Genomic DNA, 24,816 nt, shown 5'->3' with positions numbered 1-24,816 from the left:
TGATTTTCGGGTCTCTGCCATGCATGCGTGGGGATGGGGCACATGTGTCAGGGGTGTGTGCATGCATGGGGGGCAGTGAGGCAGTGGGGTGGGGTAGCATATTTTTGGTCCCAGGAGGCTGCAGGGAGGCCTACTAGGGCTAAAATAGGGTATGGGAGGGTCATGCACACATGTCCGGGAGGGTGAGGATTACATGGAGGGCCGCATGATCATATGTGGGTGTGGGGCGTGTGTGTGTATCATGCGCACATTGCATTATGGGTGTGGGGGGCACTTTCTGCACATGATGACAAAAAGGTTAGCCTATGGGCTAATCAATAAACTCAACTCAACTCACTATACATGGCACTGCTGATTTTAATGGTTGTGCCCACTCCTCCACTGGGTAATCAGTATAAGCATCATTAGTTTTCTGTGTCAATAACTATGATTTTGAATTATATGTGGTAAACTGTTGCTGAATTGCTACTCAGATTTTTCATTAGAACAGAATGTTTTAAATGATTGTTACCAATATAGCCTGCATGCTTTTAATTTCCTAGCGATCCTCTGTTCAAATACAATCATGACTATCCTATTTAGTTTTTAAAATCAACCACCAACATAAGAGATTGAGTTCAGCAAATGCAGGTATTTAAACATGTACCATCCTGGTGAGAAGCTAACAGCTTTCCATGAATCCTGGCATATAGTCATGCCAGCCACATGACCACGAAGCAACTTTGGGCAATGCTGGCTCCCTTGAGATAAGCAGCACCCCTTCAGATGGACTCAACTGGGCAGAGGAAATCTACCTTTTATTTTTATCCTAATATATTGCAAGTTCAACAAAATGGAAGGCCCTTGTAGGCCTCTGCCCAGTTCAGGATCACCACAGTATTTGCGAAAGGCTGACAAATGAGCAGGTTCAGCGTTAGTTGTTGCTCTCTGCAGTTCTGAATGATGAGAGAAAGAGAGATTTTCTAGATTACTTTCAAAGAAAAATAAGATGGACTTCCAGAATGGTAATTGAGAATCATATGCCTTCTGCTTAACAAAAGGAGGAGCTCATGGCTCTGGAAACTTTTTCTTATTCAGCTATCAATTTGTCACATCTGCCATTACTTTAACAAGATCCAATGATCAGTAATGCAAAGCTAAAGAATTAAGGGTTAGCTGTCTACAGCAGTGTTTCAAACTCGATTTCATTGAGGGCCACATCAGGGTTATATTTGACCTCTGAGGGCTGGGTGGGCCGGTGTAGAACATGGCCGGGGGGCATGGGGATGTGGCCATGGTTGGCGTGACATGGGACCTCTGCGCACATGCTTTTATACAATTATAAAAGTAGAGAGGCATACATTTCTGTGATTTTGTTTTTTAATACATACTTGATCTACTTGATCACCCTATGAGAGAGAGACCAAATCAAGAAACTGACTCCATAGAAAGACTAGAACTATATATTATTGACATAGGCTATAGTAGGAGAATCCTGTAAGACTGAAAGGTAAAATATTTTACCTTTCCTTCCTCTTATAACCTTCTGAGTCAAGGATGGTTTCCTGCAGCACTCTGACAGCCAAATTGGAGAACAAGGGGGGGGGGGGCTGTGCCACATTTTGACTGCCAGAATGCTGCAGGATCAGAACAGAGTATAGGGGGGACGCCCACAGCCCCCTGCCCTATTTTTGGTAGCAGACATGCTGCAGGCAGGTCCTTTGCTATTTCCAGGCTGGTCCTGTGGACCAAATCTAAGCAACCTATGAGCCAGATCTCACCCGCAGGCCTTTGACACCCTTGGTGTCCAGTCTTTAGTTTGGGAAGATTATTCTTGGATCCTTTAATTCTCTGTGGGTATTGGAATTGCTATACATTTATTGAGGAGACCCTGCTTTTCTTCAGATCAAGATCACATATACCTTTTAGAGTGTTTCCAGCATGCAAGCGCATTGATTTTACTGCAGGATGGAATTGTTCCTTAGAATAGGAATTATTTGTCTATTTGCTTGACCCTAGTAGTAAAGTTGTACAAAAATGAGTTAAATTGGGTTTGTGGGGCAAAGGTCTGTATCATGTAACAGCAGAGAAATGAATTAGGAGTTTTTGTTTTTGTTTTGCCATTCAATACTGCTTTCCCCCCCCTCACTTGTACCAGTATTATATATTACTACTGCTGCTGCTAATAGGCATGGTAAATATTAAGTAAATAAACTCTTATGGCTACTTGCCTAATATATTGTTTTAGTAAAAATTATTTCCTACTATAAATTAATTCATGAACTCAAACACACTGAAACATAGACACACAGACAGAATACATGTAAAATTTATAGCATAGGATTAAGGGGCACTTTATAGTATTGCAAGATTATGTTCATGAAAGTTACTAAAAGTTACTAACTAACTAAAAGTTACATTGATTATGTTCTTTCATTTACAAAAATGTGTTGTAATTGTACTACCTAGAAACTGTGCTAATAAAATGAAAATTAGTTTTGTACGAGATATCAGTGCTAGGAATTTAAATCAGTAATGACTTTCTTGGAAATGCCATCATAATTGGCTGGCAGACACCTTTTTTGCATGTGTACTCATCAGCATGATGTTTAATTTACTACAGCTAATGAGCGACTGTCAAAATCTTTGGCACTGTTTTTTGTGCAATATGCTTAAGATTTCCTACAATAGTCATAGGAGCATGTCAGCACCTCATATCACTTTGTTTGCCAAGAATATAACCACACATTACTCATATGTTATCAGCAGGATAATCATTGCCAATTAAACCTTATGAATGAGTAAATTCTTCCCTCTTACACTTGACTTATTCTACGATATTCTGGCTAATGGGTGTGTGCAGTTAACTCAACAAATACAACACACTCTATAGGTTTGCCAATGTCAACTGACTCCAACAGAAGAAGGGTTTCATACTTTGGGATAGTCAAGTAAATTGTATGGTGAATATGGGTAAATACAGTACATGAGTTATTTAAATCTCACATATGTAACTGTTGTCAATAAAGTAGTTTACAAATATGGGAAAACAAAATGTATATACAAATAAAACAAAATGTATATACAAATAAATGTAACAAATTAAAAGTGAGTCATTTAGTTTTCTCAGCTGGAAGAACCACACCCAATTTTCAGATATAACACTCAGGGTTTCCTTTTCAGAAAGGAAACTTGGGTAGAAACAAAACAGATTTTTTTATTCCATATCTCCAGAGGCACTTAATTTTTTTTCTTGGTTAATCCTCTTTACAAATCAGTGTTCCACGCTTCACTATGAAAAGTACCCCCAACAAACTCTAAAATTAATTTACTATTACTCTCCAAAGTCATGAAGCCTAGTCTCTTAAGAGACAACTGTGCATGACTTATATTCTATTTTTTGTAAATAAATGCAACAAATACAAATACAACGGTATCAATGGGGAATTAAGTCTTTTTTTAAAAATTAGATGTAGATGTAGATAGATAAATTTATTTATAGGCCGCCCTTTTCCCTGAGGGGACTCAGGGCGGCTTACAATGTATAGGGAAGGGAGTACACACAATGACATATAAAAACAGTACGTAATTAAAAATAGAAGCAACATTCATTCATCATTCGGGAGGGGACGGATTATAATCTTTAACCCCAGGCCTGACGGGATAGCCAGATCTTGAGGGCTGTGTGGAAGGTCTGGAGTGTGGTGAGGGTACAAATCTCCACGGGGAGATCGTTCCAAAGGGTTGGAGCTACTACTGAAAAGGCTCTCCTCCACGTAGTTGCCAGTCGACACTGACTGGCAGATGGAACTCGGAGGAGGCCTAATCTGTGTGATCTAATAGGTCGTAAGGAGGTAATTGGCACGAGGCGGTCTCTCAAGTACCCAGATCCACTACCATGGAGGGCTTTATGGGTGGTAAGTAGCACCTTGAAGCGCAAATTAGGACTGCATATGCACGCTGGTGGAAGAATAAATGCAAACATGAAATTATAATAATTTGTTATTAAGAGAGATGGACCTCTGGCTCTTCCATATGCCTTTGTTGAACATGACATGGTGGTAGAATATATAAAGAGTTTGTACCAGTGGTGAAATTCAATTTTTTTACTATTGGTTCTGTGGGTGTTGCTTGGTGAACATGGCAGGAGAATGATACTACAAAATGTCCATTCACACCAGGGGTGGGTTCTGTCAGGCATTACTGCCGGTTTGCTTATGGGCGTGCTGCATACACTTTGCATGCATGCGTGCACATGTGCAGTGTAATAAAAATTGTTCTGAACATGCGCAGGAGCGAAAAACAAGATGGTGGCATCTATGGCACTGCCCAGATAATGGTTTTGTGGCGTGGCGTGGCAGACATGGGTCACTGTCAGTTCCAGACACCTAGGCTGCCACACCACTACTGGTTCGGCCGAACCGGACCGAACCGGCAGGAACCCACCACTGATTCCCACCCCACTCTGGGGTCAGCCAGAGGTGGTATTTACTGGTTCTTCAAACTACTCAAACTTTCCACTACTGGTTCTCCAGAACCTGCCACAACCTGCTGAATTTCACCCCTGGTTTCCACCATTATCCTCTCTGTCAATACAATTCTGTTTAAATACAACCAGAATCAGAACTGTTTTGCCTAATCCCATGAGAGCCAAACTGACCTTTCTTGCATCCAGACAAAGTCTCCCTGCAATCACTTCTAAACCAAAGAATAGAAATATCCTCCATAGCTCACAGCCCAAGGACAGACCTTACAAGAAAATCATAACCTACAACCAGTCTTTCATTCTCTATTAGTTGACATTCCATTTTCTTGAACAATGTACTTCTCCAGATCTGCTGCCCTTCTGAAGTCCATTGTTCAAGGAAATAGAATGTCAACTGATTTTGTCTAACAAGTGAACTATCCCCAATTTTGTCTAACAAGTGAACTATATCCAAATACATTGACAAAGGCTTGCCTATCTTCCCAAACTTGACAGCAAATCAGAGCTCTGAGATTTCCCACCTTGCAGCTCTCTATTTCTATAAAGATTGTTGTCCAGGGTCCTCCTTCTTATAAAGCAGGTAGCCAACAATCATTGCAATGTAATGTGGCTCTTTTCCTCACCATTGTGCTCTTTCTTTGTACCAAATAGGCAACATCTACTTTCCAAAGATTCAGTGATAACCCAGCCTAACTGAGGATGCATGTTATCTGCAGAATTTTTTAAAGAAATGATTTGAAAATACACTTTTGCAGCAAGTTGTCAAAAAGAAGGCTTGAGAACATTGGTAAAATTTATTTTACTTCTGGCTCTGTGGGCGTGGCTTAGTGGGCATGATAGGGGAAGGATACTGCAAAATCTCCCTTCCCACCCTTCTCCAAGGGAAAGATATTGCAAAATCTCCATTCCCACCCCACTCTGGGGCCAGCCAGAGGTGGTATTTACTAGTTCTCTGAACTACTCAAAATTTCCACTACCGGTTCTCCAGAACCTGCTAAATTTCACCCCTGCCTGAGAAGCTATAAAATTATGCAGATGTTTTTGGAAAATTGGACTGTTTCTAGATTTTAAAGTATATTTTGATACCTATTGTTGTCCAGCCTTCATATATTTGAGGATACTGAGACATTGTAATGTTTTGCTGTACAATCATGCAAAAGCTGTTAAAAGTGTTCCCTTGTTTTGTATGAGTTATTGAACATAGTATTTATCATTAACAGTCAACTAAAAATCAAACACAGGACAGATCCCTAAATGATTAATAATATCAACACTGCTACTTTTTTCATCACGAAATCAGTGATGTGATTCTATACTAATCTAAATAGTATGGTAACATTTTCAGATGCAATTGAGAATAATAAAGTTTGAATTAAAATTTGGTGTTCTGACATTTTCTGATCTGGTAGTGTAACAGCACAGCGTTAAGCTTATTTCTGATCCCCAGAAGCAGATAAAAGTCATGTTGAGATGTCAAGGAAATGCTCTGTAGGAGCATCCTATCAATATATCCAAAATTTAATGTCATCTTGGACTTAGCTTTTGCACACATTGTTAGCAGTGTAGGTCAAATATTTTAAATGTGTCTTTTGCTTTTTCAGCTGAAAACCTGTTCAACTGATATATAAAGTACTTATCTATTGGTATATAAAAGTCATAAATTCTTATCTTTCAGCTTTTAGTTTGGCAGAAAATTGATACATATGTACTATCAACCAATTTGAAAGATTATTTGGAAAGCATTTATTTTAGATTTGTAACATTTATGAATTTAATCTTTTATTTCTTAAAAAATAGGAGGAAACTCAAGAAGCAAATTCCAAGTACATATCTTTATGAAAATAAATTGAATAAGAATTCTAATCCGTCCCCCTTACTTTGTTTAGGACATATTAAAAGAAATGTTGTATACATTATGTTGTAACCAATGAAATTCACTACAGCAGAATGTCATGATGTTCTCTAGTAGAAGAGGCTAGATACTTTTAATTACAATAACAATGCCAAGATTAAACAAACATTTTTGGACCAGAAGAACATTGCTATGTAGGGAAAAATGATATAGACATTTGTGGAGTCTTATTAATTGCAGGAATTCATGTTTCAGATTGTTTAATTATATTATAGACTCATAAAGGATAAGTATATTTCAAAAGCACAAAGACAAGAACAACTTAAATATTATATAAGGCTTATGATAAGAAATATGTAGACTAAATCATTACTTTCTGCTTTTATACAAAAGATTTTGCATGTCTGTGTCATTAGAAAGAGGGACCTTTTGTGGGGGGAAAAAATCTAAAGGAATATTCTAAGTAAGAAACTTTGTATGCACCCAAAAATTTAAAAACAAGACATGTGGAAAATAGATACAAAGAACAGATCTTTACCAAAATAAATGGCAATTCCAAACGTGAATATAATGGAAATAATACTACTTACAACTGCAGTTATCAAAAAGCCAGGGTATTGGGATCATTATTCCAAATGTGTGATAAAACATCAGGATATTATGAAAATTCACAGTGATCATCAGCTTTATTAGTCCAAAAAGCTGGATTTTAGTTAAGGAATCTGTAAATCAGATCAATTGAATTCTTAAAAATTCATTTTAAACCTACTTTCCGGACCTTACAGAATGCCATTTATTCATATTGCTACCTTGGAATGCAATTTCACCTAAAACTGTCCTAATCTTTGTTATTTTGACTAAATAGTTTTGCTTAGTTCTTTCTCTTTATTATGTATGAAGCAACTGGGACAGATTGTGTTTCTCTTCCCCAAGTAAATCCAGAACCACAGAATTATAATTATAAAAGACTACTTCAGGGGTGGGTTTCAACTGGTACGGCTGTACCAGATGGTGAAATTTAGCATACCTCACCATACTCATTGGTCAGGAGGCTCCGTACCAGAATGCTCCCTCCCCTCTTTTGCTCTTTCACTCACCCCACCCATCCTCACCATGCTACCGAAAAGTTCTCAGAAGAAGAACCAGAAGAAGAAAGAACTGGTGAGTGGCTGGGGTGGAGGGGGGAAAGATGTTGAGGAAGAGGGAAGAGGCAGAGGGGCTGGAAGTGTGTGTGCAAGATGGTCAGTAATGTTGAAGACTGGCAAGGACAGCCATATTTCCTCTGTAAGTAGCTGTTTTATTGTTTTGTGTACTTATTTTATTCTTATTTAAGTAGTAAGTGCACAAAATAATAAATTTCCTTTTTTATATCTTCTTTTTGTAGGTCATTCTTTGGGCAAAGAATTCAATGACATCAACTTGGCCATTCCCACCCAATCACATGACTGCCAAGCTATTCCTACCCGATCACATAACTGTCAAGCCAATCCCACTCAGTCACATGACTGCCAAGCTACTCCCACTTGGTCACATGGCCACCAAGCCATTTCCACCTGATCACATGACCACCAAGCCACTCCCACAAAACAGGCCCACACCTACAGAATAGGTTCTAAAAAAATTTGAAACCCTCCCACTGGACTACTTAGAATATTGAATTCAATTCAGTGTTCAGTGAAAAAATCCAAATTAAAGTAGAGTTAATCCTCGACGTACAATCAGAATTGAGCCCAAAATTTATGTTAAGTGAGTTCTGCCCCATTTTATGATTTTTCATGTCATAGTTGTCAAGTGGATCACTGCAGTTGATAAGTTATTAACCTAGTTGTTAAGTAAACCTGACTCCCCATTGACTTTGCTTGTCAAAAGCTGCAAAAGATGATCACATGACCATGGGACACAGCAATGGTCATAAATATGTACCATTTGCCAAGCATCTGAATTTTGATCACATGACCATGGGAATGCTACAAAGGTTGTAACTGTGAAAAATGGTCATAAGTCACTTTTTTCAGTGTCATTGTAACTTTGAACAGTCATTAAATGTTGTAAGTTGAGGACTACCTGTATTCCTTATAGTTTGTTTGTTTGTTTGTTTATTTATTTATAAAATGTATATGCCACCCAATCCCGAAGGACTCTGGTTTTCTGAGGTCTCCTCCATATAAACACATCAAGAGAAGAAGTGCCTACCTACAATTTTTCTATTGAACTGCTCTATTTTTTATAACTGTTTTCTACTTTTTCTATTTTTTTCTAAAGATTTTTCTTACATTTCAGTATAGTCTTTTTAGTCCTTCTTTATGCACTGGAATAATGGATAAGAACAAAACCAGAGTTTTAACTTCTTGACTCACCAATCCATAGCTTTAGCATATAATCCATTTACTGCATTTCTATTCTATTTTACTTCTGTCAGGGAACTCAAAGCAGTGTATTTGATTTCTATATAGATAATGTAAAAAGATATAGTCTCTCAACACTATATATAATACAATTGCAAAGTGAAGAGGGTGGCTTTGTGCCTGAGGCCAGACTAGAACTCATGGTCTTCCAATTTCTAACTTACAGTAATGCCTGTAATCACTACATAAAACTGATTCAATTTGTAACTACAGCAATAATAGCATCTTTGAAATTCCACAGATGACAGCCTCCAATTTTTGTTCTGACAAAAGGATTATAAACATGGCTGCTAGTCAGTCATTCCAGTCATCCTACTCCCTGTGGTATTGCCACATGAAAATATGGAATTGACTCTAAAGGGAATCACTGGGTCAAGTATGTGGTATGAAAAAGGCCCCTAAAATGTTTTTGTTGTTGTTGTTTAACCTTTAAATCAGACTTGAGTCCTAGAAATTACCTGGACATGTCATTTGATTTCCAACTTATGCCATTGTTACTTTCTCACTGTGAAAGAAAATACACCAACAAACCAGTCTATCAACCATTCTCTGAAGACATGATCTAGAACTGCAAAGGTACTTGGCTTCTCACAGGTAAATGCCCATTTTTCTTCTTCCCATTATTCATATTATATCACGAGGATAAAAGTTAACAAAACCAAGAAAAAGGTGATTCATATTTATCATGAAAAGTTTTTAAAGTCTGAGATTCATGCCAAAATGAGAAAGAGCGGAATTGTGGATTAAATACATAACAGTGATACAGAATGACAGTAAAGAGATGCATCATTTCCTTGAAATTAGCCTAGCCTAATTTTAGAACTGTATGTTTACTCTATTCTTCTCTGTTAACTTTCTTTTTACTGCTCCTCCCGTGCCAACAATTCAATCATACTGAAAGAGAAATACGGTGCTTCACATTCTAAGTGTTGCAACCAGTGGTGGGTTTCAGGTGGTACACCCCGGTATGGGTGTACCGGTGCCTGCCCAGAGCACTGAGTACCATTCCAGTATGGTGCTCCGGAAGACCCACCTGCCTGTCCATCATCCTTACCTGTCTTTAAACTCTTCGGGGCTTCCACACATGCACACGGCTCATACAGCGCCTGCGCGACACTCCGCCAAGCAGCTGGAACGTAGCGGAGGCTCGTGGAGGCATCACTAGAGGGTGGGACACATGCCCGCGTTGCACCCGTTCATGTGGAGAACACCAGGCCCTGTTTCAACTGTACCAGTTGCAACAGGATCCGGAACCCACCACTGGTTTCAACAGGGAAAGTGGGCATTTAAACCAGTGGTTGATTCAACATTTTTTACTACTGGTTCTGGCATGGCTTTATGGGTGTGGCATGACTTAGTGGGCACGGTTTGGTGGGCCTGGCAAAGGAAGGATACTGCAAAATCCCTATTCCCTCCCCATTCCTGGGGGAAGGTTATTGCAAAATCCCCATTTCCTCCTCAGCCCACTAATCTGCTTTCCAGATCCATTCTCCTGTTCAGGGCAACAAAAGAAGATCAACTGGGAAGCTGGGAGGCAGCCGGTGTGTGTGTTGGGGCAGCCTATTTTCCAGTTGTCCGAACTACTCAAAATTTCCGCTACCGGTTTTCCAGAACCTGTCAGAACTGGCTGAATACCACCTCTGATATAAACTGAGTCCTGTGTTTCTTCTTCCATAAAGAAATAGGCAAGAAGGGCTGGGAAACCCTTCATAAGCTAGGTAAGACATTATCCACTCACATGTTTCAGTGAAAGTTGCCAGGAAAATTTCAGGTGACAGAGAGTGATAACCTACATTTTGGAAATGCAAGTGGGCTAATACAATCAGTTAAATGTTAACTGCCCAAGAACTGCCTTTGTGTTATGAAGATTCCAGGAACTACATCCAGCGCTTATAGTAACCACTTTCCTTTAATAGATAATATTATCTTCTCCTAGGAGATTGGCAATCCTTCATGAAATGCCCAAGAAGATGGATCATACAATACACCCCCCATATCAAAAATTTTAATGAATCAGCACATGTATGCTCCCAATTTTTAACCACACCCAAAACTTTCCAGAAAAAAAAGGTTTTGTAAAATATGCAAGGGAAATATTTATCAAAATATCATCAGTTCATTTTAAAACTGTTTAAAATTTACTCTTTGGGCTCCCTCCATATTTCCACATTATATCTTCCAAATCTAGTTTTGACAAGGAAATTTATTCCATGCCAAAGTGTTAGTTATCTGTACACAAAGCTTGAAAATCTTGGTATTCCCAGGAAACGTTCATTTTTACAGAAAAAAAGAGCATAATGGTCTTCTGGAAAAAAAAGATATACAGCCAACTGCTGAATAAGATAATCCAAGCTAAAAAATAAAAAAGACTCTCTTCTCTGGTGCCTTTTTCCTCTGCTTCTTCAAAGATTGAACTCAGAGAGAAAGATGCTTAATGCATCTAAAGTTTAAGATGTACAGTTCAGAGGTGGTATTCAGCAGGTTCTGACCAGTTCTGGAAAAAATTTCTGTAGCAGAAATTTTGAGTAGTTCAGACAACCAGCAAAAACCACCTTTGACTGGCCCCGCCCCATCTATTCTCTGCCTCCCGAGTCCCAGCTGATCGGAAGGAAATGGGGATTTTGCAGTAATCTTCCCCTAGAGTGGGGAGAGATGGAGATTTTACAGCATCCTTCCCCTGCTATGCCCACCAAACCATGCCACACCCACTAAGCCATGCCCACAGAACCGGTAGTCAAAAAATTTGAATCCCATCACTGGTACAGTTCTGTACTTTAATTCATAGGAACCTGAGTACATATTCCTCTTTTCAATTCTACTCTATTTGTGACATTAAAAAAAATCCTTTACTTCATCAGTAAGGACAGACCTGATTCATTGAAAAAGATTGTTCCAAAAACCAAATCCTGAATGGTGGACTACTTACCTACCCACATGAGTGATCTCTCTTTGCAGTCATAAAAATAGTAATTGAAATATTACTTTCCATATATATTAAAAAGACCAACTCACAAGTCCAACTTAGCTAATTCAGCTGTTCAGTATAAGAGCCAAGGTGGCGCAGTGGTTAAAATGCAGCACTGCAGGCTACTGCTAGATCAGCAGGTCAGCGGTTCAAATCTCACCGGCTCAGGGTTGACTCAGCCTTCCATCCTTCCGAGGTGGGTAAAATGAGGACCCAGATTGTTGGGGGCAATATGCTGACTCTCTGTAAACCGCTTAGAGAGGCCTGAAAGGCCTATGAAGCGGTATATAAGTCCACTGCTATTGCTATATTGCTATTATATGCAACATCTCTCTTCTAAAAACTTACCTTATTTTTCGGAATATAAGACGTACTGGAGTATAAGAAGCACCAAGATTTTGAAGAGGCGAATAAAAAAAAGGTTTTGCACTCTGCAGACCTCCCCAAAACAGCTTGTTTTTCGGAAAAATGGGCCTGGTTTTTTTTTCATTAAAAAAGGGCATGAATAGCCTTTAGGAGGCTTGTAGAGTGCTCCTGGGGGTGTGTGTGTGCCAAAAACAAGCAAAAAACAGTCCACTTTTTATTTTAAAAAGGGCATGCATAGCATTTACGAGGCTTACAGAGTGTTCCTAGGAGCTGGGAGTGCCAAAATTGAGCAAAAAATGGCTCATTTTTTGCTCATTTCTGCCCTCCCCAGTCTCCAGGAGCACTCTGAAAACCTCCTAAATGCTATGCACAGCCATTTTGGTGAAGGGAGCAGGGTTTCAGGAGACAAAAAAATGCTGTATTCAGTGTATAAGATGCACCCAGATTTTCAGCTCCTTTTTTGAGGGAAAAAGGTGTGATGTTATAATCCGAAAAATACGGTACTTATAGCATGATCAAGGAAATGCTAACCTGTAAATTAGACATCATCTAACCCTGTTGTTCAGCAATATTGCACGGCTTCTCTGTCTGCCAACTTTATATAAGGTAAAGGCTCCCCTTGTACATGTGTGCTAGTCTTTCTCGACTCTAGGGGGTGGTGCTCATCTCCGTTTCAAAGCTGTTTAGCCAGCGCTGTCCGAAGATGTCTCCATGGTCATGTGGCCAGCATGACTAAATGCCAAAGGCATACAAACACTGTTACCCTCCCACCAGGGTCTCTATTTTTCTACTTGCATTTTTACATGCTTTCGAACTGCTAGATTGGCAGAAGCTGGGACAAGTAATGGGAGCTCATTCCATTACGCGGCACTAGGGATTTGAACTGCCAAGCTGCCGACCTTTCTAATCGACATAAATTTTCATTCTAGTTCCTTGAGAGAGTTTACAATGGAAACTGCCACGTTTTTGTATCAATTATCACTTCTTCACTTAATAATGTTGCTTGAAAACACCACAATACCCACCACCAAAGGAATTAAGCCACCCCTTTAATATATTTTATGTCAATGTTATTGTAAGGACATTTGCTAACCTTCAATTCCGCCCTTCATCCTTAGTTGATAATCTCATCTCCATACTATTATACTCTGATGATGCTGATATTTTCTCTGTTTCCCAAGTGGGATTGTGGGTGGGATTGATAAAGTCTGCATATTGCACTGTTCTGTCAGACTAAAATAAAAACTAAGGCTATAATTTTTACAAGGTTTAAGCTTGCTTTCACCTGAAAAATTAATAGCATTTCAGAAAAAGGCCCATAAATATCTTGGAAACTACAGTCCTGTAAACGTATGCTTCAGCTAAAGCTATGCAAATCAAAAATTACATTTAAAAACCCCCTAAGGTGACCAGATTTTCAGATAGGTAAAGAGGGACACCATTGACGGGGGGGGGGGAGGAGGAAGCTAGGCCGCGGCAGTTAGTGCCAGCCTGCGGCCTCGCTAGGGACGTCTGGTCACCTTAATTATACATATCCTCTCTCTATCCATCCATCCATCTGTCTGTCTATCTGCCTGCCTATCTGTCTATCTAGTTATGGTATCTCTCTGTCTCTCTCTTTCCTTCTGTCTGTCTGCCTGCCTGCCTATCTGTCTATCTAGTTATGGTATCCCTCTCCCTCTCTCCTTCTCTCTTTCTCCATCCGTCTATCTGCCTGACTACCTATCTCTCTCTCTTTCTCTCTCTCCATCCATCTATCTGCCTGCCTATCTGTCTATCTAGTTATGGTATCTCTCTCTCTCTCTCTCTCCCTCTCCCTCCCTTATCTCATTATCATCTATCCCAGTGTTTCTCCACCTTGAAGACTTGAAAGTATGTGGACTTCAACTCCCAGAATTGTGGGAGTTGAAGTCCACACACTTTCAAGTCTCCAAGGTGGAGAAACACTGATCTATCTAATTAATATAATTACTTCTCCCTCTCTTTTTCACTCTCTCTCTCTCCCATGCACACACGCAAATGCATAGGGCAGCCCACCTCACACACAGGTAACGCCGGGCGGCTTACAACATTATGATGCACACCCAAAGCGAATAGAGTCAGGTGCCTGTGATCCCAACCCTCCCTTCCCGAGGGGGAAGGGCTGTGGAACACTGCAAAACTCTTCTTGGTGGCATCACTCTATGGGGCTTTCACTTTCGCTTGTCCCCCCCAACCTTTCTAAAGCCAAGCTTCATCCGATTCTAACCAATCCCAGCGCCTCTGGCATCTCTCCTTTGCAAGCGTCACCCTGTGCAGAGCGCTGCGATGGGAGCTGGAATCCGATGCCACTGGCAGTCCACACGACCAGTCAACATCGTATTTTAATCAGTGGGCTGCACGCAGAGATGAATATCTCCTCTCCTCCCTGCATGCATCCCACTGATTAAAGTGCTTGCTCTGGCCCACCCGATCTCTGCTGCTGGCAAAAGGGAGCTGGGACGAAAGGAGAGATTCCTCCCAGCACGCACCCATTGAAAGCATTTTAATCAGTGGGCTGCATGCTGGGAGGAATCTCTCCTCTCCTCCTGGCACGCACCTCCCTGCCTAAAGCGCTTCCTCTCGCCCGCCCGATCTCTGCTGCAGGCAAAAGAGAGCAGTTTAATCAGTGGTGTGCGTGCTGGGAGTACAGGAGGGATTCCTCCCAGCATGCACCCCACTGAAAGTGTGTGGATGGGCGGGGGAGCGAGCAACAGCTGATGGGCTGGGGAGTGGGACTTTTTGAAAACTGTGCGGGGCGCGGGACAAATTGTACAAAAGCGTGCCTGTCATGCTGAAAGCGGGATGTCTGGTCACCTTAAAACTACCAGAAGTTCCAGAAGTCTGGAAATGGGCCTATTTCCAGACTCCGGAAGGCTTCTGGGCCCAGGGGAAGCAGTTTTTGCCTTCCCAGAGGCTTGGGGAAATCCTCCGGAACCTGGGGAGGGTGAAGAATTCCCCCTTCCACCATGGTGCAGGAGGCTGATAGACCATGCCCACCATGGCCACCATGGAAGGCACATGTTGCTGCAATTTTTGAAGCCCACCTATGCTCACCATCTCCCATTCTCTGGCTTGATATCTTAACCTCTGAATCTAGACCAAATTGGTCTTATATTTCAAAGTCTATAAAAGTTCAGTCTATAAAAAGCTTAAAAGCAAAGTTAATCAGCAAATGGACATAACTATAATCCATGCCATTTCTATCTTGATCTCATTCACCACCTTTTCAGTATCCCTAAATATAGAGCAACAGCAATAGCACTTAGGCTTATATACTGCCCATAGTGTTTTACAGCACTATACACAGTATGTTCTACATTTCTGCATTATCAAACCAAAGGGCAAAGCTATTTACCTTCTGCTAATTTGTCAAATCTAGACATTCTCACTGGTACTGAAACTGGTACTCATCTACTTCAGGATCCCTCCAGATAATTGATCCTGGAAAGTAGAATTGATGATTTTTTAAATTTCATATTGTTCAAACTGGCAGCATGAGAGAAAAGCACACATTTTACTACATATTGAAGTTTCCAGGAAAGTGACTAAATTTTGCAATACAGTCAAAACCACTGAATTGAATTGGAAATTTATTATCTTTTTCAGTTAATGTACTTAACCAAATACCTATCCAAAACCTCAACCAATCTATATTAATGGGTGTTTTAATTTGTTCCATTTAATTTGTTTAATTAATTATATTAATGGGTGTTTTATTTTGTTCCATATTCCTATCTGGACATTTTGTCCCTGTTTATTATTTTAAGCTCTTGGGGTTTGGCTGAAATAAAGCATATTTATCTATCTATCTCTCGACATAGAAACAATTTTGACAATTACTTTGTGAGAGATACCAATATAGCAACTGTTATTCCCTGAGCTGTAATACTAGCAGTCGAAATGGCTGAGTGTTACAGCTCCATAAATCATTAAGAACTGTTGTCCAAGTAATTTTATTTTCCTTTTGCTTTCCAATCTGTTTTCTACTTTATCTATAAAGGGTGTCAAGTCTTTTATTATGTGATAAGCTGCTGTGGGACCTTCCAAGAAGAACTAATGACTTTCAGAACAATGAAGTATAAGAATTAATAATAAGAGAACAATGGGGTATTAAAATAATTTTGACAATAAAAAGAATTTAAGCAGTAGGTCAGTGGCTAAGGTGTTAAGCTTGTCGATCAGAAGGTCAGCAGTTCAGTGGTTCAAATCCCTCGTGCCGCATAATGGAGTGAGCTCCTATTACTTTTCCTTAGAACTAGAAATTCAAATCAAATCAACCTTATCTGAAAATTTAGAATCAAGTATCTAAATTAAACTAATTCAACTTAAGAAATTGGTCCAAAGCATTGTATGGGATGCATCACACTTCAGTACAATACAGAATAAAATATTAGAGTTGATTTATATACTTCTGTATATTATTTTTTTTTCTATTGAATCTCAGCAAATTGTCCCTGTGTAGTACCTAATTGAAGGGACTCAGTGACTCAGTGGCTATGATGTTGAGGTTGTCGATTAGAAGGTTGGAAGTTCAGTGGTTTGAATCCCTAGTGCCTTGTAATGGAGTGAGCTCCCATTACTTGTCTCAGCTTCTGCCAACCTAGCAGTTCGAAAGCATGTAAAAAATGCAAGTAGAAAAATAGGTACCACTTTGGTGGGAAGATAACAGCGCTCCATGTGCCTTTGGTGCTTAGTTATGCCAGCCACATGACCACAGAGACGTCTTCAGACAGTGCTCTTCGGCTTAAAAACGGAGGTGAGAACCGCTCCCTATATCCGGAAATGACTAGAACACATGTGCAGGGCAACCTTTACCTTTACCTTATATCTTCTTACTTATGAAACACACTTTTCTGCACAAATTGCTGTTTGCTCCATTAGAAACAATATAGCACTGAATGTTTACTGTACTACCCTTTGATCAGGAACCATATCAGTTGTATTATGGAACAGACTTCTTTAATATTTAACACTAATAAGATTTACTTATTACTATGGCAATAAAACAAATCCATGAATTTCAAAACAGTATTAAAAGAACTTGATCATGCTGTACAATTGCTTGCAATAAGAGGATCAAATAATACATTATGGGTTACATTGTAAATTCTTCAAAATTACCCCTTGTCAGTATAGCATATGTTATGTAATATTCTTTGTTCTTTCTATTTTCCAGAAACCACTCCGGTGAAACACTTATGGCAGTTAAGAAATCCATAAGCACATATTATAGAAGTCTTTTACCATTTAGTGTTTATGCAATCTCAAAGGATTGCAAAATATAGGATTTGTTATGAATACAGAGCAGGAAGTTCAGTTAAAAGGATCAGTGGAACTTAGATGATAGACATGATAGTCAGCAAACTTTAGAACTCTCAATTAACAAAGAAAATCATGAATATGTTGAAAATAAGGATAAATAAATGTAATATGAAATTGAGGGTAAAATTAGATTGTTAACTCTTCAAATATAAAATAGTAAAACTTTTAAAGGTAAAGGTTCCTCTTGCACATATGTGCTAGTCATTCCCAACTCTAAGAGGCAGTGCTCATCTCCATTTCAAAACCAAAGAGCCAGCGCTGCCCGAAGACGTCTCTGTGGCTATGTGGCCGGCATGACTAAACGGCGAAGATGCATGGAACAATGTGTCTTCATTTTTCTACTTGCATTTTTACATGCTTTCAAACTGCTAGGTTGGCACAAGCTGGGACAAGTAACAGGAGCTCACTCCATTACGCAACACTAGATTTGAACTGTTGAACTGCTGACCTTTCTGATCGACAAGCTCAGCTTCTTAGCCACCAAGTTCCTGTAAAACGTTTAGGGCAGCTCAAATATAATATTCATATAAAAAGTAGAACCATTTCATAAATTTATTGAAATTGACCTTGGAACTTCCCCTGAAAGCAATTCTATTGGCACCAAATAGGATTCTTGGTCTCCAGTGTTTGCTGAACCAATAGAGTTAACTGATTTTGGTTTTCTGCCCCTTTTTTGGAAATGTACTACCTTAATTTCTGAGGATGTCTTATTTCATTTGCTTAAGGTCTATTTTTTCTGTCTTGACAACTCAACAACTCCTTGTTTGGCACCTGTTTCTGGATAGACAATATTAGTCATTTAGTTAAGATACTGCTCACTGTGTCTATATTTGAATGGAACATTCGAGAAAAGAAGTCCTCAAAATAGAGTGAATTTTCACTAAAAGTAGATTCTTCTTCATAATGTAGTTATTCCCTTATATCTTTTGTTACATCTTGATCATGGCACCATTATTGACTTTTGGCTCTCCTGCACTGCATCCTTCAACTATTTATTTTTTTTCTCTTTAAACCAGATAGAAATAAGGCTAGTTTCAAATTTCAAAGCTTTCCTTAGGTTTGATCATAGCAATTTCTTGATGTTCTTTTCAGATTCTACTTACCCAGAACCCCTGATTGGTAGTTTCCTCAGCATGTCACCTTGGCTGGAAGGGTCTACACTTGCATTATTCTATCAATCAACATATAAAGAAATGTGTGGTTTCACTTACATAAACACTTGTTAGGAAAAAACCTTTCAATGCTTTACTGCAGAACTTGTAAAAACAAATATGACAGTTGAGAGCAGTGTCCAGTCACTGGAAGAAAGAGTCAATCTTTCCTGCAAATTTCTCAATTAACCTTGTTAATATAATTAGTAGCTCAAGCTTTTAATATCTTATGTGTTTCAGAGACTGTTTCTATTCCAGTTCACACAAATTATGCGTTCTTGGGATTTATGCAAACTTTTAGGGTCATGCAAATAATTAAACCTCTACACATTTTATAGAAGGAATCTCACATCAGAGCTCCAAGTCCTGTATTTCCAGCAAGAGATTGGAAATACCATTATATTTAAATTATCTTTCCAGAGAGTTGCTATGATGTCATCCTGTCTCCTCCCACAGTGTAAACTAAACTGTCAAAGTTTAGCTGTCTCTGTGACAGAGAGAACTATTCTCTTCATTGCAGCTGCATTACCTTGTATGACACTCTTCAGCACCTTTAACAGTGGATTTTTTTGTTTGGAAGTATGATATCAAGATTGGTCTTTCTCCTTTTCTGTGGACATTTTGCACAAATCCTTGGAAATGCTGGGAAATTGCCAAGAGGCAAGTAGATATAATTCTCATACTTCGTAGGGAAGAAATGCTTAGCCTTTATAACACAATCTTGTTTTCAGAAAAATATGAAAGGATTAAGAATACAGTGAAGGAGAAATGAAATTGCAAAAATTGCAAAAACACATTTGAGAGAGACAGAGACAGATGGAGTAATTTAAAATGCTTTGCATAAACAAAAGAAAGTATAAAACATACTTTTTAATTTCTTGACCAAAACAAGGAACACTGCAGCCAGAAGAAAAACTAGTCTTGTTTATTTATAAAATATGTACTTCTTATGATAGTATGTAATGAAATCTCTGATATATGTGTGTAAACAGGATTTAGTTCTTTCAACTTCACTGTAAACACTTTAAACTGATTTGATTTACTGTGTATCATCAATATTAGTTTCCCTCAATTATTTCTCTTTAGTATCTATTAAAATGTATGCTTGTGTGTCTATAAAATGCAGTGTTAAGGAGTACTGCACTTGGACTCAATTTTTTGTAAAGTGAAAGAAATTGTGCAAAATTTTAAATTTATTTTTCTTCAATATATGTTAGTCTGACATTTTAAACTTCTTTACTGAAAACAATCTGTGCTGTAACATTAATACCATATTTATAAATATAGATTACACTGCCCAATACATTGGTATTTTTTAACTCTATGATGCTTCACATTCTGTTACTGACTTTGCTGAAATGCTTTTTAATGGAGTGCATGCTTTGCAGATATGCCCAGTGTATTTACAAATCCCTTAAGCAGCATTTTATTTTTTATTCAGTGGGTGGAGGAAAGTTAAGTTAGAAAAGATTTTCCTAGATTATGCATGTATGACATATTTCATATCAGATGAATAATTATCTTTCCCCATAAAATAATGTGGGTTTTTGTTTTATTTGTAATTTGAAACGTTTATATTCTTCCTACACAAAATGTAGTCTTTATCAAATGCATATTGTAATGTATTTATCAAAGGAAATATAGTAACATGCTTACCTTCTGAACTAAATAGTATAGTTATTTTATTAGGACATGTGGATAATTCTATATATCTTCCTTATACATCTTTATGGGATAATAATCATAACTATCTGTGTTCAGAATTCTGACAAAATGTTTTATTTTATGTTTATGTTTTATACCCCAATACATTAAGGCAGATGTTTTCTAAAATTAAGTGGCAGCTGAAAATACTAATTACTATTTTTCATTTTTCCAATTATTCTTGATTTTGGAAATAAATAAATATCTACCTATTCTAGTTTTCAAAATATGTACAATATGTAGTGTGAGGCTCTTTCTAATATACTTCACCTATTGACAATCTGAAGATGCACCAAAGATTTATTCATTTCATTGTAATATTTTGGGGTATTTTAAATGTTTTAGGTATTTTGAACATTTAATAACATTTGTTTCTTTGAACTCTTGTATTATTAAATTAAAAAAAAATAAAGAATACACTAAACTTACTTTCTCCAGTATAGCATTTCTATTCACAGTCTTCATAAAATAATACAAGGATTCCAGCTAACAGCAGTGCTTTGAATTCAGTTCATAATGCTAAGAGCTGCCAAAGTTATTTTTGGGTGGACTTAACCATTTCAGTGAAGTTTATTCCTGGCATTAGATTATGAATGTAGATTTCCTTTCTCTGGTACAAAAAAGGGAAGGGAAGGGTACAATTCCTTGGTACAAGAACAGGGGAAAAAATTCTGTTTTTGTACCAAGCAAATGTAGCCATAGAAAACTAATAAGATGTTTGGGTGTTAATTACTTGGCTTTAGTATAAAAGCTGTTTATAACAAATGTTCTATTCTTCAACCATCAATATGAAGGCTTTGCCTTTTGAAATTCTGCCATTTTTTCCATCATATTTCATTCAAAAGAAATTTCAGCTTGAAAACATTAGTAGGGAAATACTATTTTCTGTAGGCGTTACCTAAAATTGGTTTGGTACTTATAGAACCAGTTGAAAAAGATTGAATAGTTACATTAAATCACCACCTGAAGAGCAAATGTGACTAGAAAAGTCCATCATAGTCATAACTTGTGATTCCATTAAATGGTTGATCTCTTGACTGACCCAACCTTAGGACCTTCTTGTAGCAGTCGTGAAGTGGTCATTAAATTAATGTGGCAGTCATTAAGCAAATCAATAGTTCACCAAAAAACAGAAATAAATATAGGTTTTCAGCAAAACCATCATAAAATGTGGTCACATGACTGGAAGATGCTGTACATGGCTATAAATGCATCCTGGTTGCTCAGCAACTGAAGTGCAGTCATGTGACCATGGTGGGCAACATCAGAACTTTGAATCCAAATAGACATCTATGAAATACTAATTTGAATATACCAAAAATAAAACAGAGCTAAACATAGCATGATTGCCTAAATGAGCAGACCAAACAAAATCCATCCCATTTAACTATATGCACTTTAGAATTTCAGGTCAAACTCAAAAAATGGCTATTTATGTTACGTCTTTTTTTAACTGTTTAAAAACATGACACTCGTGCAAAAGTCAACAGGCCTTTTTAAACACATTCTGGAATACCTGTGTAACTACACGATGTTGACTGGTCATGTGGACATTCCAGGAAGAGTTAGGAAACAGGTTTCTATACTCTGAGCATGGTGCTTTTGTAACTACCTAGCCTTCAAATATTTTAGGAAATGATTGCTGTACATGTAAATGTATTTCAGATAAACATTGGCAGAAAAATAATGCCAGATGCATCCTGCAATAGCTCCAGATATTTAAAAATTAAGCTGCCTGTTATGTGAAATGGAGTGTATACAGAGATGTGCCAATGTAGCTGCAGACAAGGGATAACAATACTGTCAGTAATATTTATTTTAATTTCCATTTCACATGAAATATTAATGGCTGGGCACAAGTAAATGTGGCTAGATGATGCACATATCTGTAAGGCATTTAAAATGGGAACAGAGATGCATTGTCTAATGTTTGTGGTATGCATTTACTATTCTGTTTTTTAGTTGTTGGCATTTTAAAGTGTTTCTCAAGTTTAGCAAAACCGCAATTCAGTTGTCATCTATTCAGAAGTTCTTTTGATTCTCATGTTCCTAGGGAATAAGTCCTTAAGAATACCAAAATACATCTTAGTATAGCAAATACAATGCAATATTATATGGAATTGTACTAGGTAAAAGGAAATGCTGGCTTGAACATTGTTTATTAATTGATTAATTTTATTAAATACTCAAAATTACACACAATTAAGCTTAAAGGGTCATGGTGGCTTAGTGGCTAAGACACTGAGCTTGTCGAGCGAAAGGTCAGCAGTTTGGCGGTTTGAATCCCTATTGCTGCATAAGGAGTGAGCTCCCATTTCTTGTCCCAGCTTCTGCCAACCTAGCAGTTCAAAATACGTAAAAATGCAAATAGAAAAATAGGGACCACTTTTGGTGGGAGGGTAACAGCATTCCTTGAACCTTCGGTGTTTAATCATGCCAGCCACTTGACCACAGAGCTGTGGTCTTCAGACAGAGCTGTCTCTTCGGCTTTGAAACGGAGATGAGCACCACCCCCTAGAGTCATGACCACAACTGACCCCAAACTTTCTGTTGTGAGACAGTTGTGCATTTTCCCCTATTTTATGATCTTTCTTGGCACAGTTGTTTGTAAATCACTGCAGTCCTTATGTTAGTAACAGAGTTGTTAAGTGAATCTGGCTTCCTTATTGACTTTGCTTGTCAGGAGTCGCAAAAGGTGATCACATGACCCCAGGACATTGCAAGTATCGTAAATATCAAGTAGTTGCCAGGCATCTGAATTTTGGTCATGTGTGATGAGATGGTCGTAAGTGTGAAAAACTCTTCCAAAGTCACTTTTTCAGTGTCATAACTTTGAACGGTCACTAACTGAATTTTTATAACTTGAGGACTAACTACCTATATAAAATTAAATGTTGTGAAACAAATTATAAATCCACAACAGTATAGTAAACAAACAAAAATAATTTAAATAGTTAGTAGAAAATAAGTAAATTACCTTAATTATGCATTTAGCTAAATGAAACACCCATATGGTATACCTGAATAATGAATCCATATTATGATCAAATTGGGAAAAGAAAGGGTATCGCTATATAAAATATAAATTTTCTATTATGAATAAATAGGCTCAAATCAGGACTTCAGAATTTCCAATAATATAAGAGACTAACTCATATATACCAGGTCTCAACTGTTTATGTTCTCAGCCATACATTTTCTTCTGCCTGTATCAAGAGGTGTCTTCAATACATAGGAACCAGCTATTTGTTAGACATTTCTTCTCAACAAGCCTTTACCTTGGTGATACTTAGGTTCTATTAAAGCAATTGTGTATAAAATAATGTTTTCCATTAGAAAATCAACACCATCTTCACTAAAAAAAAAGAGTTAATATAGAGGGAAGTTGGTGGCTTCCAGCATTCCAATGGTCTCATTCAAGAAAAGGCCTTCAATGGCCCCTTGCTGCTGAACAGAACAGAACAAACCATAACCCATAAACCAGTTTTATTTTTTAAGATTTATGAAGGAATAGCAACTCATTTCTTCTAATAACATGCCTTGTAACTTCTCTTTTTTTTAAATAAATGTTTTTAATTTTAATTGAAACAAGTACAGCATCTTTCTTTACATCTGTAGAAAGTGTATCAATCGATTACAGATCCTCCACGGTCAACAAACATAACTCATATTAACTTAAGCATTATTATATTTGACTGTAATTATTATTTAAAAGTATTAATACAAGTAATAATCTTGAACAATACCTGCCCACACCAGTGGGAAAAGAAAAAATCAAAAAGAAAAGGCAAAAAAAAAAGGACAAAAAAAAAAAAACCAGACACGACAGGCAGGGAAAAAGAACAAAACACAGGTATCTATTAAGAAAAAAAAGAAGTATATCAGCTGGTTACAACATGCTTTGGTGCTTCTCTTCCATTAATTCATATTAATTCAAATATCTTAACTCAAATGTTTACCATATTAACATCATTATACCTCCAGTTTTAATTACCTATAGTTATTTAAATATCCTTCATCCTTAGCTATATCAGAAAATTAATCCATAACACATGCTGACATTTCATTTACTACTTATAAAGTCCTCTATTTACATCAAATCCTCATATCCTATTTTAGCTGGACATCCATAATATTTAGTTATATCATATATCATAACATTTTCCCAGTGTTGATTAACATTTGATTGTATGTATTTTATTTAGTTTTTATAATAGTGATAGTTATTGTAATTAATATTCTTTATGTATAATCCAAAAATGTTTTCTCATATTCAATTGTTATTTATCATATCGACTCCACATTATATACATTACTATCAATATCAATTATTATTCCACTATATCTGTTACAAAGAGAGCAATTAGATTAGCTAAATTTCTTCAATCTATCAGCCAATTCCACATTATATACATTACCATCAATGTCAATTATTATTCAGCTGTATCTATAACAAATTAAAATAATCAGATTTAGCTAATTTTAAGTTATATTCTTGCATCTGTCAGCCTGTGTCCCTCCAACAGCAAAATATTCTTAATCCAGTTGCCATTCGTTGAATAAAT

General features: G+C 37.6%; 1 protein-coding gene across 1 annotated transcript in view; it reads left to right on the top strand.

Annotated features, from left to right (window-relative positions):
- The first annotated feature begins 19,042 nt into the window (after window positions 1–19,042).
- The window catches only part of ABI3BP (ABI family member 3 binding protein), a 144,446-nt gene continuing 138,672 nt past the window's right edge, over window positions 19,043–24,816 (top strand). Inside the window, exon 1 of the mRNA XM_087721379.1 lies at window positions 19,043–19,207. Coding sequence (XP_087577505.1) covers window positions 19,129–19,207 — 79 coding nt within the window. The 5' untranslated portion in view covers window positions 19,043–19,128. The remainder of the gene's footprint in view (window positions 19,208–24,816) is intronic.

Source organism: Thamnophis sirtalis, unplaced genomic scaffold (genome assembly GCF_051295495.1).
Source record: "Thamnophis sirtalis isolate CommonGarterSnake01/CBP01778 unplaced genomic scaffold, rThaSir2_p1.2 scaffold_8, whole genome shotgun sequence".
Lineage (NCBI taxonomy): Eukaryota > Metazoa > Chordata > Lepidosauria > Squamata > Natricidae > Thamnophis > Thamnophis sirtalis.
This window is presented reverse-complemented; position numbering and strand designations above follow the sequence as displayed.